Source organism: Lathyrus oleraceus, chromosome 1 (genome assembly GCF_024323335.1).
Source record: "Lathyrus oleraceus cultivar Zhongwan6 chromosome 1, CAAS_Psat_ZW6_1.0, whole genome shotgun sequence".
In the NCBI taxonomy this organism is placed as follows: Eukaryota; Viridiplantae; Streptophyta; class Magnoliopsida; order Fabales; family Fabaceae; genus Lathyrus; species Lathyrus oleraceus.
In genome coordinates, this window is record NC_066579.1 from 395,974,514 (window position 1) to 395,992,396 (window position 17,883).

The 17,883-nt window shown below is 35.5% G+C and overlaps 1 protein-coding gene across 1 annotated transcript; it reads left to right on the forward strand.

Moving 5' to 3' along the window:
- The first annotated feature begins 5,401 nt into the window (after nucleotides 1-5,401).
- LOC127110368 (uncharacterized) lies at nucleotides 5,402-14,263 on the forward strand. The gene is made up of 6 exons (XM_051046086.1): nucleotides 5,402-5,476; nucleotides 5,582-5,675; nucleotides 6,976-7,123; nucleotides 13,009-13,437; nucleotides 13,579-13,910; nucleotides 14,007-14,263. The coding sequence occupies exons 1-6, from the start codon at nucleotides 5,402-5,404 to the stop codon at nucleotides 14,261-14,263; spliced, it is 1,335 nt and encodes a 444-aa protein (XP_050902043.1).
- Nucleotides 14,264-17,883: the final 3,620 nt, after the last annotated feature.

Genomic DNA, 17,883 nt, shown 5'->3' on the forward strand with positions numbered 1-17,883 from the left:
AAAGGAGGACTTTTACCAAATTAAGATCATTCATTCATTTTGGGAGATGGAATGTACATTCCATCAATCCCCTAAATCCAATGATTTTAACCTAACAAAGTCAAATCAACCTTGACCAAGACCCAACAACACAAGTCAAACTTATACAAACAATCAAAATGGCTCAACACAATTATTTGACATTTATTCAATTTAAAAATACTTAAAATAATGCATTAAATTAAATATGGTTTGTCAAATTACTAAAATCTCATCAAAACACCAAAGAAATGGCCATGAGATTTATCATAGGTCAAACAAGGTCAAAGGACCTTGGAGGAAAATTTTCAGATTTTTTGGAAACTTAAAAGTATTTTTAAACAATTAAAAATATTCACAAAATCAATTAAATCATGAAAAATATTAATAATGATCCAAAAAATAACTTTAATTCAAAATATGAAAGAGGATTTTATTTATAAAGTTTTTGTGAAACTCTCATATTTTTGGATCAATATTAAAATTAATATGAATTAATAAAAATAAAACAAATTAAATGAAATTCAAATAATCATAAAAAACGTGGACCACTTGATCTCCCTCATTAATTGAGGTGGCAGATCAAGTGGTCTAAAATGCGTGTTCCATGGTACACTTGAGTCAGCGCGCAACACCAATAGTATTTAAAAGCAACGCTGAAGGTTAAAACAATTTAAACAAGATCAATGGCTCATAACCTGTCCAGTACACCACCGGCGCTGGAACTTCGGTCACCTTCTCAGGTGAGGCACACCGGACTGATTCAATCATCACCATCACATAAATGAAAAAGGAGGACATGATCTGAAAGAAAAAATGGCGTAGAGCACGAATCTGACCTCAATTTCAACTAACTCCAAATATATAGAAAGATATGAGGAGTTGACTTCAAAGCAACTCAATCTTCTTGCCTACATTGGTAGGACTTCAGACAACTAAAGATCCAAGAGAATTGATGAGAATTGAGTGAGAATCGAAGAGAAGAAGATTTCTGAAAAATACCTTCAATGATGTGCAGAATTGGATCTTGCTTGCTTCAAACTTAACTTGATCACACTCGAGGAGCTTACAGAAGTGGTTTGACAATGAAACAAAGCTTTGGATCCTGGAGTTTTTGAATCTATAAATAGTGAGATTTAAACTCAATTTTCAAGTTGAAAATTCTCAGGTTTTCCTTTGGATTGTGAGGGTTTGAAGAGAGGGGGCAAAGCTGGCGCGCAAGGTGTGTTTGAAATGAGCTAAGAAGCCATGTATTTGCAGCATTTGTGATTAATAATTGCACACTTGAAATTTTGCTAAATTTGGCAATGTCATGCACAAGCTTGCATGGGCGTGTACAAGCCCATGAATCAATCCATTTTGATCCAAATTCAACTGTACTTAAGTTCAAATGTGGCTTGAATGGCAAGGAAATGTAATGTGAGGTTTTGGACATTTGATCTTTCCACTTGATGCATACCTGTTAAGACCATGCGCAGCCCTAGCAAACCTCCTCCAAAATGCATGAAATAAGACTCTTTGGAAATCTTAGATCAAAGGGAACAACTTTGATGTTGGAAACTTTTTCATTTGGAACTTGGATCATGGTGAATTTTGAGGTGGAAGTTTGGAAATTTCAACATGTTGAAATATTTTCTGAGTGTCAAGTCATATACCTCAATGTTCCACCTTACTTAACTTTTCATGTGAGCTCTAAATGAGAAACGTGTCGTCATCAAAGTTGTATATCTTTCAAACACCTTCAAAATGGTCACCAATTTCATGTCATTTAGATTTAGAATGATAGATTTATGCATTTTTGAAGTTGAGGAAAATCACTTGTTCAATGGTATATGGCAAAAATGACCTATAATGTATCCTCATATCACATGCTCATAAAAGTTGAATTAGCTCTCACTCAAAACATCACAGCTGAAGTAGACATCTTGAATTTGATTTTTCAACTTGGAAATCTTTCATCTCATTAAAATTGAGTAAGTTATGGCCTTGGGAAGTTGACTTTCAAATTAGGGTTTAGACAAAATGACCTATAATGTTTCAACATAGAAAATGATTTTTCAAGCAAAACTAGCTCTAGGTCTCAACACGAAAGTTGCTTGGGATGTCATTTAGAGTAACGCTTCTTTTGGAATCATTTTCATATAGTGAACATTATAGGAGATAGGGTCTAGGGAGACCCAATTTTGATCAGATGATATCATCTGGCCAACCACCATCAACCAACTTGCTAACTTCCAATTATCTTGACTTTCTAGGCTCATGGTAGATCATATATTCATAAGATGGTGAAATTTGAAGTGTCCCTTGAGAAATTTGATCAATTGGTGAGGAAGCTTGTTGAAGAAGTTACTCAAGATACCCAGACAAACTAGGGTTTCCAAGGCAAACTACCTCCAAACTCTTGAAGATTACTTCATCAAAGTAACATATGAATATCATGGGGACTCATATATGATGCTTTGATACATTGTGGATCCATCCTTGGTTGTGCTTTTAGCCATGAGGGTCTTAAACCCTAGATATGAGCTTGCTAGATCAATGGGGATCATGCCTTACCTACACAAGAGTTAGGCAATTGCAAAGACATGTTTTTGGTATTTTGGTTAGTAAAATGATAATATACAAGTATGATACAATCACATTGTGCTTGGTTATCTCTCCCAAAACAAACACAATGAAAGAGGGGTAAGGAGGATGCCAAGGTATGGTCCCAATGCTAATGCATATGGTGAAGTTGTATGAGGGATCTTAGGGTCAAAATTGGGGTCTTACAAGAGTGACTGAGCATTCGTAGAACTTCAAGTACTTCTCCTTTTGTAATTTTCCAACTTCACCTTCGCTGAAGACGAGGTTTGACAAGTTTGTCGTTGGCCTTCTTGATGTAGCTTGGACTCTTGGAGGCATGATATGTTGTGAAGAATAATTTTAGAATGGGGTTCTATTTAGGTTTGGCAATGTGGTTAGATTGGATGATGAAAGTTTAAATAAGGGAATTAAAGAGGGAGTTTGAAAGGTTGGAGATGAAGGGTGTTAGTGGAGAGGAGTTAAGGTGACTTAATGGGTTTTGGAAGTTGAAAGAGTGCGAAAACATGGGGCTACGAGGTAAAACCGGTGTTTTTGGGTTTCTGAGGTTTGTGGCGAAGACCATAGGTCTGTGGTGAACTCCACGAGCCTAAAATAAGAAAATTCATGTTTTATCTCTCTGGCGAACGCCATGAGGGTTGTGGCGAACGCCATGAGGGTTGTGGCGAATGCCACAAGCTTCAGAAACGAGTTTTTTTGTTTTATGGCTCAGAAAAAAGGCATAATGGTGGATGTAAATTATTTTTAAAGGCTTCTGAGTGATATATTGCTACTTAATAAAACACATAGCCTCAAAAATAATTAATCAATCAAAAAATAAAATACGACGAACCAATAAAGTAAAACATGCATATAAAATATATAGATAGAACATGACATTAATAAAACTGAAATATTCGTTATGTTTTACGTCAGTAGCTCGACTGCCCAGGATTGTAAGTACTCATGGTGGTTCTTTCGAGGATGAATCCTCGGTCAAACTTTTAATTATCCTCGATTTCCATGGCCACTTATCAAGCCATCTCTCATATCCATCACTTTTCTTTTTTTTTCTTCGGCGAGGTAGTTTATCCTTCTGAACTTGTGGTGGTGGTTTTGGATCTATCTTGAGAACTAGCTTTTCAGGTTTGGGTTCAATTTTTTCAGCCATCACCTTAAATTCTAACTTGCTCCTGTTAATGAGTTCCATAGTTTCATAGTCTTCTAATTTTCTCTTCTTATTCAGGATCTCAAATAAGGTGCATTGGTATGGATATTTTCCAATAGCTCATCATACCTTTCGGATTTGGAGTCTACCTTAACTTCCACAAACCTTCACGGGAAAGGAATCGGTGATTTATAGGAAGGAGTAACAACAAAAAGTACTTCCTTCTCTACCTCTTCGACAACCTCCCTTTCAGGTGGTGTAGGTGGATCTTTCTTAATCTCTACTCTTTTCTCACCTGAACCCTCCTCATTATCACTCGCCTTAGAATTTTCGATAGATTTTTCGCTAGTGGTTGTTATAACATCCACATGTTTCTGAGGGAAGGGTCCTAGAGGTGCCTGTGCAAGTAGGGGATTTGAGTCTTCAATGCCTCGTTGTGAGTGGCGAGGGACTCGACCACAGTGTTCAGCTGCCTAAGGGTTTCATTGGTAAAGAGACTATGTAATCTAAACTCTTTATTCTGAAGAATTTGTGTAGCCACAAAGCGTTCCATCGTAGATTCTATCCTAGAGCGAGTTTGCATCGCAATGAAATCCTCCATTAATATTTCAAGGTCGGATTTATGGGAATCTTATGATTTCTCAAAGTACTGGGAGTGGTAATCATAGAGAAAATTTGGGTGATACATAGTAATAGAGAAAAAAAAGTGCCTTAGTTTATACGGTGCAACAACGCAGTTACGATATTGACTTAATTGGTCCCCGACAACGGCGCCAAAAACTTGATCGCGGCTTAGTATGTCTATCGAAATGGCTAACTACAAGTGCATAATCGTATCATGTAGTTTTAAAAAGATATCAAACCCAAAGGACCAAAAATCAAACTATCGTTATCTAAAGTTACTATGTAAAGCTAAGGCTAATGATAATTTTCTTTTTTTTTTAGATTGATTAAGAGAAACGGGGAAATAAAATTTAAATATAAAAAATAATATAATTAAAATATTCAATAAAGAGGCATCGGTATGTAAATTACATCATTCTTCGAGGATTCGGTAAACAAATAACATTAAAATAAGGTAAATCACTTTTCAGTAGAAAATATCAAATTAAAAGACTTTGCCTCACACTCGTGTTATTGGCTCAGGATATACTCTTAAGACAAAATGTTTTGCTCTCGCTCACCCACCTGAATTAAAAGTAATTTTTGGAAGTTGATAAATCATAATTAATCCTAAAGGGTTCTCGTTGTGTTTAAGATTAATGCCTAGAAACCACTATCCGGTTGAAATCTCAAACTCTCGCTTTGTTGATTTATAACCTTATTGACTTTTCACTCTCGTGCAAAAACCTTTTTAAATTAGAATTGGAAACCAGAGCCAGAAAAATAACTCAAAAATTATCATTAATTATTAATGAATCCCCTCGGAACGAAGGTCCTTACATACTGATGTCGAACGGTTTAGTCGGACATGGTTTTAAACTCAATCATACACATACAATCCTTAAACATAAAAATAATCAAAATTCAAAATTGCAAATTAAAGCGGAAAGTAAAGAATTAAGCAATTAAAAGAAACCTGATGAATAATAATAATTGGATTAAACTTCGGAAGATTCTTCGAGTACAAATAACAATTGGGAAATTACAATGATGTCGGCACGCTTGATCCAAGCAACTTGTAAACGTAAAAACAAAGGTGCAATAGCCTCTCGATATGGAAGAACTGTCAGTTTAAGAGTGTTTCTGCTTAAGACTAAGAATCAAATTACACGATAAAAACTTTGAAATCTCTTTTTCTTCTGATTCTGCCTTTTTATATTGGTGAAATAGGGGCTGAACTTCCCTAAAATTCGCGTGGAAGTGATGGAGGGAAAATATGATGAGTTTTTGACCATGTTTTATGCAGTTGTTAAAAAACAGCATTGTGTGTCTGTGGCGAACGCCACAAGACCATGGCGAACACCGTGGTACTAAAAGCCTGAAGTGACGTGGTAATGGATTGTGGCGAACGCCACAAGCCCAGAACTTGGATTTTAAGCATTTTCTTCTTTTCTTCCCCTTTTCTTCATTTCTTCTCTTTTCTTTACTTCTTTCTCACATGTGAGTCTTGCATCGACAAGTACCTGAAACAAGGCACCAACATTGGTATAATACAATAAAACATACACAAAATTATACTAAAATGCATGCTAATTGAGTAAAATAAACGGTATAGTTTCACGTTATCACAATACTTGGTTAAGGTAATGTAGGCAATCCTTCTTTTACCATTATCTCTGATGTTATACTTGTTAAAGGTCTTAAACATAACCTGCTTAGCATTATTAAACTACGCGACAAAGGCTATAAAATAAGTTTTACAAATAGTTGTTGCATAATTAAACATAATGAAAATAAAGATTATTTGTTTAAGGGCTTGAGGGCTAACAACATATATATGCTTAACTTGAACGATGTACCGTTAACAAGTACTAAGTGTTTAGTAACCATGAGTGAATACTCTTGTTTATGGCATAGATGCTTAGCACATGTTAACTTTTATTTACTAAACAAATTGTTTCAAAGGATCTAGTTACCAACGTACCTAAATTTAAATTTTCAAAACATCACCTACACGACGCATGCTAAATGGGAAAGCAAATAAGAGTCTCTTTTAAATCTAAAAAATTTGTTGCAAACTCTAGACCTCTTGAACTTCTCTATATGGATCATTTTGGTCCTTCTAGGACAAAAAGCTTACGTGGTAATTACTATGGTTTTGTTATTGTAGACGATTATTCTAGATTTTGTTGGACCATCTTTTTGCGTAGTAAAGAAGAGACTTCCAGCTTTCATATCTTTTGCAAAGTTGTCCCAAAATAAACTAAGTTTAAACATAGTTGTTATTCGAAGCGATCATGGAGGTGAATTTGAAAACCGCCTTTTTTAGGATTAATGTGATAAATATGGCATTCAAAATAATTTTTCCGCTCCAAGAACTCCACAACAAAATGGTGTTATGGAACACAAAAACATGCAAATGTTTTGTATTGAATAATGGTGAGTACAACCTTGGAAAGTTTGACGCAAAATCTAACGAATGTATCTTCCTTGGATACTCTCAATCAAGCAAAGCCTATAAAGTGTATAATAAGAGATTACTCACTGTTCATGAGTTTGTGCATGTTAGTTTTGATCAATGTTATTCGAGAAATGTCATAAAGGTATTTCTTTTCATGATGCAGATGTATCTCCAGAAGACATACTCAAAGACACCAAAAAAGGAATTGATCAGTATGAAGAGGTGAAATCTAAGGAGGAGGAAGATGACGATCTTGAAAAGGAGAAGGATGGGAGTCCAAATAAATTGGACGATATTCCTTTGGCTTGGAGGTCTTCCAAGGACCATCAATTTGACAATATTCTTGGAGACATCACCAAAGGCTTGACTACATGCTCTAAGATAAGTAATTTATATTATCACTTGCATTCGTGTCACAAGTTGAACCTAAAAATGCAAAAGATGCCTTAATTTATGAGCATTGGCTTAAGGCCATTCAAGATGAGCTAAATCAATTTAAAAGAAATAATTTATGGGAACTTGTCCCACCTCCGCGAGATCATCAAATTATTGTCACTAAGTGGGTTTGTAAAAATAAATTAGACAAAAGCAAAGTGATAACAAGGAACAAGGATCGTCTAGTGGCTCAAGGATATAACCAAGAGAAGGGCAGAAATTATGAGGAAACTTATGCTCTAGTTTCCTGCATCGAGGTTATACGCCTTTTACTAGTGTTTGCATGCTCTAAAGATTTCATATTATTTCAAATGGACGTGAAAAGTGCTTTCATTAATGGTTATATAAATGAGGAAGTGCGTGCTTCAAAACCTCTCGGTTTTGAAAATCATGAGTATCCTAATCATGTTTTTAAACTAAAACGAGCTTTGTATGGTCTCAAACAAGCCCCTAGGGCTTGGTATGAGCGACTTAGTAAGTTCTTACTTGATCAAGTATACTCTAGAGGGAAGATAGATAAAACACTTTTCATTAAAATTCAAGGAAAACATATTCTTCTATTTCAAATTTATGTTGATGACATCATATTTAATTCTACTAACATGCAATTGGTCAAAGAGTTTTCTAAGCTAATACATGGCGAATTTAGGATGAGTCTAATGGGTGAGTTGAACTACTTTCTTAGACTTCAAATCAAGCAGCTCAAAGAAGGGATGTTTGTGTGTCAAACTAAGCACTGTTAAGAGTTGCTTAAACGCTTCATAATGGTAGATGCAAAGTAAATTGACACTCCAATGCCCACAAATGGGAAATTGGACAGAGATGAAACTGGTAAGGATGTTGACGTCAAAAGGTATGGAGGTATGATTAGATCACTCTTATATTTAACTGCATCTAGGTGTAACATTATGTTCAGTGTGTGCATGCGCGCTCAATATCAATCCGCTCCTAAGGAATCACATTTAAAATCTGTAAAGTGCATCCTTAGATACCTTCATGGTACATCTAAGTATGGGATTTGGTTTTCCAAAGGTAGCAATTATAGTTTGGTTGGTTACACCGATTTCGATTTTTCCAGTTGCAACTCAGATATGAAAAGTACTAGTGGAACTTGCCACATATTTTCAAACTCCTTAGTTAGTTGGCATAGCAAGAAGCAAGTCTCTGTCACTTTTTCAACTACTGTGGCAGGATACGTCGCAGTCGGTAGTTGTTGTGCTCAAACTTTGTGGCTCAAACAAAAACTACTTGACTTTGATATTAAACTACAATGTATTCTTATCATGTGCGATAACACTAGTGTGGTTAACCTAACAAAAAAATATAATGTTACACTCTCATACTAAACCTATTGAGATATGTCACCATTTCCTACGAGACCATGTTGAAAAAGGGGATGTCATTTTTGAACATGTTGGTAGCAAAAAACAACTTGCCTACATTTTCACAAAACCTCTTGCGACTGAGCCATTTTTCAATATTCACCGTGAATTGGGCATTATCGATATCTCAAATATTGTCTAAAATATTTTGTTGCATGTACTCTTTCCACTTGTTTTTAACCTCATTTTTGCATGAATTTTCCTAAGTCCAAGTGTATGCCTGAACTAAATCCATCTTAGGTCGACTAAATGATTTCATTTTCAAGCTTTTTGTCTCTCTGTTCAGTATGTATCAATACATAAAGTTTTAAATCAACACATAGACAATATGTATCGACTCCCAGATTGTATGGGTCGATACATAGCTTAAGTTTCTACATTTATAGACTTTTTGTTCAGTATGTATCGACTCCAAATGTGTATGGGTCGATACATTCGTGATTTTTTTTTTATTTTCAGCCCTTTGAAGTCGACTCCCATGGTCCATGGGCTGGCCCATGCAATACCTAGAGTTCACTTTTCTCTCTCCACACATTTTTTACTGCTCTTAACTACTCATTTACTATTTTTTTTAAACTTCTCCTTATTTCCAAGTTAACCTAGGTTAACTTTTTCCCTTTTCTAGAAAAACCTCTTCATCCCTGTTTCAAAATCTTCATAAAATCTCATTACTTCTCATTTCCAAAAATCACATATCTTTATCTAATCTCTTCTTCTTTGTGTGATTAGAATCAATTTCTCATAGGTTGGGTTATCGTGTATCACTCAAAATATTGCCATTTTCATTCACACATTTTGTCAAACACCTTATGTGAATACCCTCAAATCTAAAATTCATGGCTCCCAAAGTGAACAAAGGCAAGAATGTTATGGGCACATCCTCATCCACACCTGTCAGTGCTCTCTCACTTCTACATCACACTTGTTGCAGATTTTGAAAAATCCTTTAGAAATAGAATTTCAGTGAAGTAACATGTCTATGATCCTAAGGTTGCTGTTAAGTTACACATTTAGAGACTGTTAATATTATGGAATATCAAGAGATTAACAATTTTTTGAAAGTCTCTGCTGATTATAATGAAGAATTAATACAAGTCTTTTATGATGGGTTACAATCAATGGAAGGACTCTCTTTTTTATGTAAGAAGGGAAATACTTCATATCACTTTACGACATATTTAAGGAGGGAAGTGTTTGGAATTTATGTGCTCTTTCATGAAGCAACTTTGCCTGATCATGCTTTTTATCGTGATTTTGATTTGAGAAGTTACATAAAATCATGTCTCAAAGCACCAAGGCTAGAAGAAAACATGGATAAATTCGCAATGGCCTATTTGAAGATAGATCATCATATTCTTCATTGGATTGTCACTCATATGTTGCGTCCAAGGAAAGGAGGTCATTCTAGAATTGACCAAGATGAGGCTCAAGAGTTTAGTAAGAGAAAAACGACACACATGAGGTATAATTGGATAAAGATATCAAGGTTTATTTCTATAATATTACGAGATCCGATAAAGTCATATATAATTATGATGATCTTGCTAAATTTGGTACAATTAATGTTGAAGTACAACAGGTGGAAGACCAAGCTCACCATGTGGATACAAACATGGTTGATACTCACCATGATGATGATTATGCTTGGTTATGTTATTCAGAGTAACATGCATTATATGTGTGATTTTTTGGATGTCAAGTATGGGAATGAGGGTGTGGTTTGGTACCGGGGTAGGAGGCCTAAAACTAGGGGTAGTCGTGGTCGTAGGAATTAGTTGATCTTCATTATGGACCAACTTCCTTTTACATGTATTTCTATTTTCATGATTTTATGTTCTATTATTATGTTGTTATATTGTGACTTTCTTATGACAAATTTGTAATGAATTTAATGTCTTTGTTTTATTGATTGTTTATTTATTTTTATGCATTCTTCACCTCAACGTAATTCTATGTGAGTGCACGTTATTGTTGATCAATTTATCTTTGCAACACCTTTGAGTGATTTATATGTTGTTGTGAATTTTCCATGATACTTATCACGTTTTGTAGCTTTGTCTCTTTTTAATGTTGTCAAAGGGAGAGAACTTCATGCAAGAACAAGGTCTTAAGACATATTTTTGCTGAGGAAACATGCTTGATGTTCTAGATGAGGAAACATGCTTGATGTTCTTGATGGGAGAACTTATCTTGCACAGTAAAATTAAAGAAAACAAGATATATTTTCTCTATTTTGATTAGTGGTTAGATAAGAAATGAACATATAAACACGAAGGTAAAACATCAATAGAGTGGTGCTTGATGATCCCTACAAAAGGCAAACCCCAAAGATGAGAGGGAGAGGACTAAGATGTGATCTTGTTTCTATGCAAGGATGCAAATGGTATATGGGATCTGAGGGTTTAAAATTAGGGTATGACAGGAAGCTCATAGAGAGGCTTTGCAGAAGGTCTTGGAGCAAGCCTATATGATTCATGATGTAACAATTGGTCAGTTATTGTCGCCAACATTACTGCGTGTAACATGCTTGATGTGAAAGCCTTTGACGACTCGAAGAAAACTTTGATTGGAGAAGTTGATATCTCGTTGAAGATAGGTCCGTCTTATTTCAGATTAGGTTTCAAGTGATGGACATTCATCTCGCCTATAGTTATCTCTTGGTTCGTCCATGAATTCACGAAGTTGGAGATGTGACGTCAACCCTCCATCAGAAGTTAAAATTTATAAAAAATGGAAAGTTAGTTATCGTGGGTGGCGAGCAGACCATGTTGGTGAGTCATATCTATTTATTTTTGTATATTGATGCTGACGAGGTTGTGAGAACTTATTTCAGGATATTTCTATTATTGATAATATTGTTAAGAAGAATAGGGCATCCATGACTTCTTTGAAGGACACCCAACAAGTTGTGGTGATTGGTAAATCTTTCAGATGGGGTCAAGTTGTTGAACTGGCTGAAAACAAAAACAGAGTTGGTTTAGGATTCTCGTTGGTTCAACTCGTAGAGATTTGAAGCGTATTCAAGAATTTTTTCACATTGCTGGCTTCATCCACTCCAAAGATCAGGTTGTTGTTGCAATCCTGAAAGATAATCAAGAACAAGAGGCACAAAACTTTGTGACACACGGATTGATGTGCTAGAATTGGACTGCTATTGATGTCCCCTCTATTGTTCACTTGTCAAAGTAATATGTTTTTGTTATTTTCAAAAAAATACTTTCACTATGCCCAAGGTGAAAGTGAATCTATGTGGGTTTTGTTTCAAACTTTATCATCATTAATAAAATGTTATTTCGTTTATCCATATTATATTTTCTCTTTTTGCTTTTTCTGAAAAAATGGTAACATAAAAAACCAAAATAATAATTACTTTTTATATCTGCATGATACTTATGTCTTTATTTGTTCATATTCTAAAATCAAGCATAAAATTATTGTGCAAATTAATTGTTAAACCCATTGAAAACAATGACTATATGCCTTCTTCCAACTTTGAATTCCCTGTGTTTGAAATGTAAGAAGAGGATATCAAAGAGATTCCTAATGAGATTTCCCGTTTGCTTGAGCACGAGGAAAAACCATTTATCCTCATAAAGAGTCACTGGAAGTGATTAATTTGGGTTCTTAAGAGAACAAGAAAGAAGTCAAGATCCGAGCATTGCTTTGTCCAGATGTTAAGAAGAGGATGGTAGAACTTCTTAGAGAAATGTGGATGGTAGAACTTATCAAGATATGTCAGGTCTTGATACTGATATTGTAGATCATAGATTACCATTGAAGCCAGAGTGTTCACCAGTCAAACAGAAGTTGAGAAGAACTCATCCTGATATGGATGTTAAGATCAAAGAGGAGGTTCAGAAGCAGATTGATGTTGGTTTCCTTATTATTTTTTAGTATCCTTAATGGGTGACCAACATTGTGCCTATTCCGAACAAGGATGGCAAAGTTTGGATGTGTGTTGATTATAGAGACTTGAACAAAGCTAGCCAAAAGGATGATTTTCCTCTGCCACACATTGATATGTTGATAGATAATACAGTTAAATTCAATGTCTTCTCCTTTATGTATGGTTTCTCTGGTTATAATCAGATTAAGATGACACCTGAGGACATGGAAAAGACAATATTTATTACACCCTGGGGAACATTATGTTATAGAGTGATGCCTTTCGGTTTTAAGAATGTTGGTGCAATTTACCAAAGAGCCATGACTACTCTTTTTCATGACATGATGCATAAAGAGGTAGAAGTCTATGTTAATGATATGATTGCTAAGTCGAATACTGAAGAAGATCATGTTGAGTATTTTTTGAAGTTGTTTCAGCGTTTGAGAAAGTTTAAACTCTGCTTGAATCCTAATAAGTGTACTTTTGGTGTCAGTTCCAAAAAGTTGTTGGGCTTCATCGTCATCCAGAAAAGTATTGAAGTAGATCCTGATAAAGTCAGAGCTATTCAAGAAATGCCTACGCCAAGCACTGAAAATCAAGTCAGAGGATTCCTCGGACGTCTGAATTACATCTCCAGGTTTATATCTCACATGACTGCCACATGTGGGGCAATCTTCAAGCTTCTTCGTAAAGATCAAGGTTGTATTTGGACAGAAGATTTCCAGAAAGATTTTAACAACATCAAGGAGTATCTACTTAAACCTCCTATCTTGTCTCCTCTAGTGGAAATAAGACCATTGATCGTGTACTTAATTGTGTTAGAAGAATCCATGGGTTGTGTACTTGGACAACAAGATGAAACAGGTAGAAAGGAGCATGTCATCTACTATCTAAGTAAGAAGTTTACAAACTATGAGTCTCGGTACTCCATTCTTGAGAAGAGTTGTTGTGCTTTAGCCTGGGCTGCCAAACATCTACGCCAATATATGATTAATCATACCACTTGGTTGATATCCAAAATGGATTTAATCAAGTATATCTTTGAAAATCTTGTTTTGACTAGGAGGATTGCTCGTTGGAAGATGCTATTGTCTGAATATGATATTGAGTACCGTATTCAGAAGGCGATTAAAAGAAGTATTCTTGCAGATCATTTAGCTCACCATCCAATTGATGATTATCATTCCAACAGGTTTGACTTCCCTGATGAAGATGTTATGTACTTAAAAGCTAAAGATTATGGTGAACCGTTGCCTGAAGAAGGACCATATCCTAGATCCCAGTGGGGTTTAGTGTTTGATGGAGTTATTAATGCTTATGGTAATGGACTTGTGGCAATCATCATTATTCCTCATGGTTCTTATATCCCTTTCACTGCAAGATTAATGTCTGAGTGTACAAACAACATGGCAGAATGTGAAGCTTGTATCATGGGTCTTAAAGAAGCCATTGATTTGAGAATTAAGATCCTTGATGTATATGGAGATTCAGCCTTGGTGTTTAATCAGATTCAAGGAGAATCGGAGACTCGTCATCCTGGCTTGATTCCTTATAAAGATAATGCAAGAAGGTTGTTGACTTTCTTCATCAAAGTTGTGTTTCATCATATACTTCGTGAAAAGAATTACATGATGGATGCTTTGGATACTTTTTCTTCCATGTATAAAGTAAATCGATGGAATGAGGCACCCAGTATCAGAATTATTCACCTTGATATGCTTGCTCATGTCTTTGCAGTGTCTTTGTAGTGGAAGAAGTCATAGATGATAAGCCTTGGTATCATGATATCAAGTGTTTCCTTAAAAGCCAGGAGTACCCGCTTGGGGTATCCAGCAAAGTAAGAAGACTTTGAGAAGACTGGCTGGCAATTTCTTTATGAATGAAGATGTGTTGTAAAGAGAAAATTTGACGTGCCCTTGCTCAGATGTGTGGATAAACACGAAGCAAACATGTTAATGCAATAAGTTCATGAAGGATCCTTTGGTACCCATGTCAATGGACATGCAATGGATAAAAAGATGTTAAGGGAGGGTTACTATTGGATGGAAATGGAATTTGATTGCTGTAAATATGTGAAGAAGTGCAATAAATGTCAAAGTTATACTGATAAGATTCATGTGCCTCCGACTCTTCTCAATATTATGTCATACTCATGGCCTTTCTCTATGTGGGGAGTTGACATGATTGGTATGGTTGAACCCAAATCTTCGAACGAACATCGTTTCATTCTGGTGGCTATTGATTACTTCACCAAATGGGTTGAAGCAACATCTTATGCTAATGTGACCAAGCAGGTTGTGGTCAAATTATCAGGAATCAGATTATTTGCCGATATGGTGTTCCAAGTAAGATCATCGCTGATAATGGATTTAATAATAAGATAATGAAAGAGCTTTATGACGACTTCAAGATTGAACATCATAAGGATTATTGAAGTTGCAAACAAGAATATTAAGAAGATTATCCAGAAGATGGTTGTGACATATAAGGATTGGCATGAGACGCTCCCTTTTTCTTTGCATGGGTATCGTACATCAGTCTACACTTCAACAAGGGAAACCCCTTTCTCTCTTGTATATGGCATGGAAGTAGTTATCCCCGTAGAAGTTGGGATCCCATCAATACGAATCTTGATGGAAGCCAAATTGTTTGAGGTTGAATGGTGTCAAATGATCAATTAAATTAACTCGCTAAGTTGAAAACCCGAAAGGGAGGCTTAGGCAAAAATGAGCGTCTCGGTGGATTGAAAACCCGAAAGGGCGGTCCAGGAAAAAATTAGAGACATAAACATCAAATAATCATCTCGGTAAATTGAATATCCGAAAGGGAAATATAGGAAAAAGATAGCGGTTATGGAAAGTAACTGCATCAGGCCAGACTTTATCATTTAAAACAACGATGCCTATCAAAGATTCTCATTCGGGCATCCTCGACCGAAGTTTTGAGCATAACGGGATTCAAAGTTGTTAGGGAGAATAATGGTCATTGTATTTCAATGTATCCCTTTCCACGTATTTACCATTTTTCAACTTTGTAATGATCCATGGAGTCACACCATTTACATGCTACCTTTCTATCAATAAAATTTGAGTTTTTTGCTCATTTGTTTGTTGTTCTTATCTTGTTTCAGTTTACGAAATTTCATTTATTTTTTATGATAATTTTTTAAACAAAAGATATATAAACAATCATGTTTTTGAAATTAAAAAAAAACCCTCGATTTGTGAATATAAAAGAGGAATATCAACAGTGATCTCAAGGATGGTAAGATCTTGAAGAGTAGAGCTCGGTGTTCTCTAAGACATGATTTTCCTTATTAATGTATCCAGGATCATTAGTTTCCCTAGCATAAAATTGCGGGAATGGTAGAATCTCCAGTGAAGTTGCCAACAGGTCTTCGCAGTAGAGTTTGTTTGGATGTTTCTTATCTCCGACAAACCTTTCCCTCCCTCAGAACGGAGTTCACGCTTTTAGAAGATTAGCTTTGGGTCTCTAAGCAATATCTTTTTTTCCTCTCTCCAGGAGGATTTTAAGTCTTGTATCAGGATTTAGATCCTCGAATGGCTTTTGATCATTGCAGGGTTCTCTTCAACTAAATCCCTAGCAAGGTCTCCAATAGTATCTCCATCTTGTTGAGATTAGTCGAGTATCCGGTTGTACTATGTTATCGGTTTAACCCTTTGTGACTTTTTTGTCAGCATATTCATTCACATATCCATACACATATGCATAATATCATGGTGTTTATTTGTGCATCTCGCATTTCTCAGTGCATTCCATGTTCTTTGGTATTTTTTCTCCCCGTAGAATGTGTATGTCCTCTCTCCAATAGAGTGTCGACCTTAAGCAGAAAGCGCGTATCCTTTCTAATCCCCCGCAGAGTTTGATCCTCGTGGAAGGTTTTGTTTCATTTTTCCTTTCCAGTTCATTATCTGGATGGAATTAATCCCTAGTTGAGATTATTTCCTCATTGGATTGAGTCTTCTTTGATCGTTTCTCTCCAGTTTATTCTTGGGTTGAACTTTGGTCCGTTGAGCTTATTACCTATGTTAAGCTACAACTTAGCTAATAGTTAGATAATATTTCTCTTACCTTTGGTTGGTTACTTTGTTAAGCTATTACTTGGCTGGTAGTTTGTAATCATTAAGCCCAATCTTATTGTCATACCGTAATTTTTAACCCTAAGATCCCACATATCATTTGCATCCTTGCATACCAAACAAGGTCACATCTTGGTTCTCTCCCTCTCATCTTTGGGTTTGTCTTTTACTGGGATCATCAAGCACCTCTTTGTTGGTGTTCTACCTTTTGTGTTTATATGTTCATTTATTATCTAACCACTAACCAAAATAGCAAAAATATGTTTTGTTTTCTTTATGTTTATTATGCAAGGTAGTGTTTTTCATTAAGAGCATCAAGCATGGCTCCTCGGCTAGGTTTTATTTGATTCCTCAGCAAAGTATGGTTAACCATTGGTTCTTAAGGGGTTTATATCTCAAGCATGGTCTCTAAGGCTACCAAGCACCTTTTGATCTCATTTGGATCAATAACATCTCAAAGTCCTGTGGCTTACTTCTCAAGAAAAGTCAAAGGTTCATGTGTTTATTTCCATGCCTTCTTGAACAAGTTACCTCAAACTTTGAGCAATTAAATCAATAGGCATTCAAGGACACCTTATTTTGAGTTCATATGATATTCCATGTACTTTGAAATGTAAGGAAAGTCTAAGTGCACAAGTTTATTCCATGAGGTTTGACCAAAAAGTCAACATTTGAAGACAAAGTTCCAAGAATCACAACTCATTCAATTCTAAACATTTTTGAATGCTTATATTTGCATATGAATCTTATCATTATCCTCTACAACAAGATCTAACTATGCTTGGAGTAGCATCAAAAGTTTGAGGACATTATAGCTCAATTGTAGACTTAGTGAAATTTGACCTATTTTCAAGTGACTTTTTCTCAAATTTCAAAAACAATAACTTCTTCAATTTTTAACATTTGAGGACGATTCTTTTTTCACAATGTCATTTGTGATGCCCTATACAAGTTTGCTTCAAAGATCAAAGTGAAAATATGCTTGGAAGTCCATGAAATTCATTGAGACATTATAGGTCATTTTCAGACATTTGATACTTAGAATTTTCTAAGTTACATGATCAGTTTTTCATGCCAACTTCAACATGCCATGATTTTTTGCTCAAGCATCCAAATGGAACATTTCTTGGCACATTGTACTCTTTGTTATGATGTCAACACATTTCAAAAAGAATGGGATCAAAAAGCCTCCTGAGCAAGATGCTCCATTGAGTTAAATATGGTGACTTCGAACTGAAGAAATCACCATGGTCCGAATTTGAACTTCA

Coding starts and splice junctions, on each gene's coding strand:
- LOC127110368 (XM_051046086.1), top strand. CDS start 5,402: ATGTCGGCACGCTTGATCCAAGCAACTTGTAAACGTAAAAACAAAGGT. Junction 5,676..6,975: donor AGTTGTTAAAAAACAGCATT/GTGTGTCTGTGG, acceptor TTCATGATGCAG/ATGTATCTCCAGAAGACATA. Junction 13,911..14,006: donor TGCAAGATTAATGTCTGAGT/GTACAAACAACA, acceptor ATGGAGATTCAG/CCTTGGTGTTTAATCAGATT.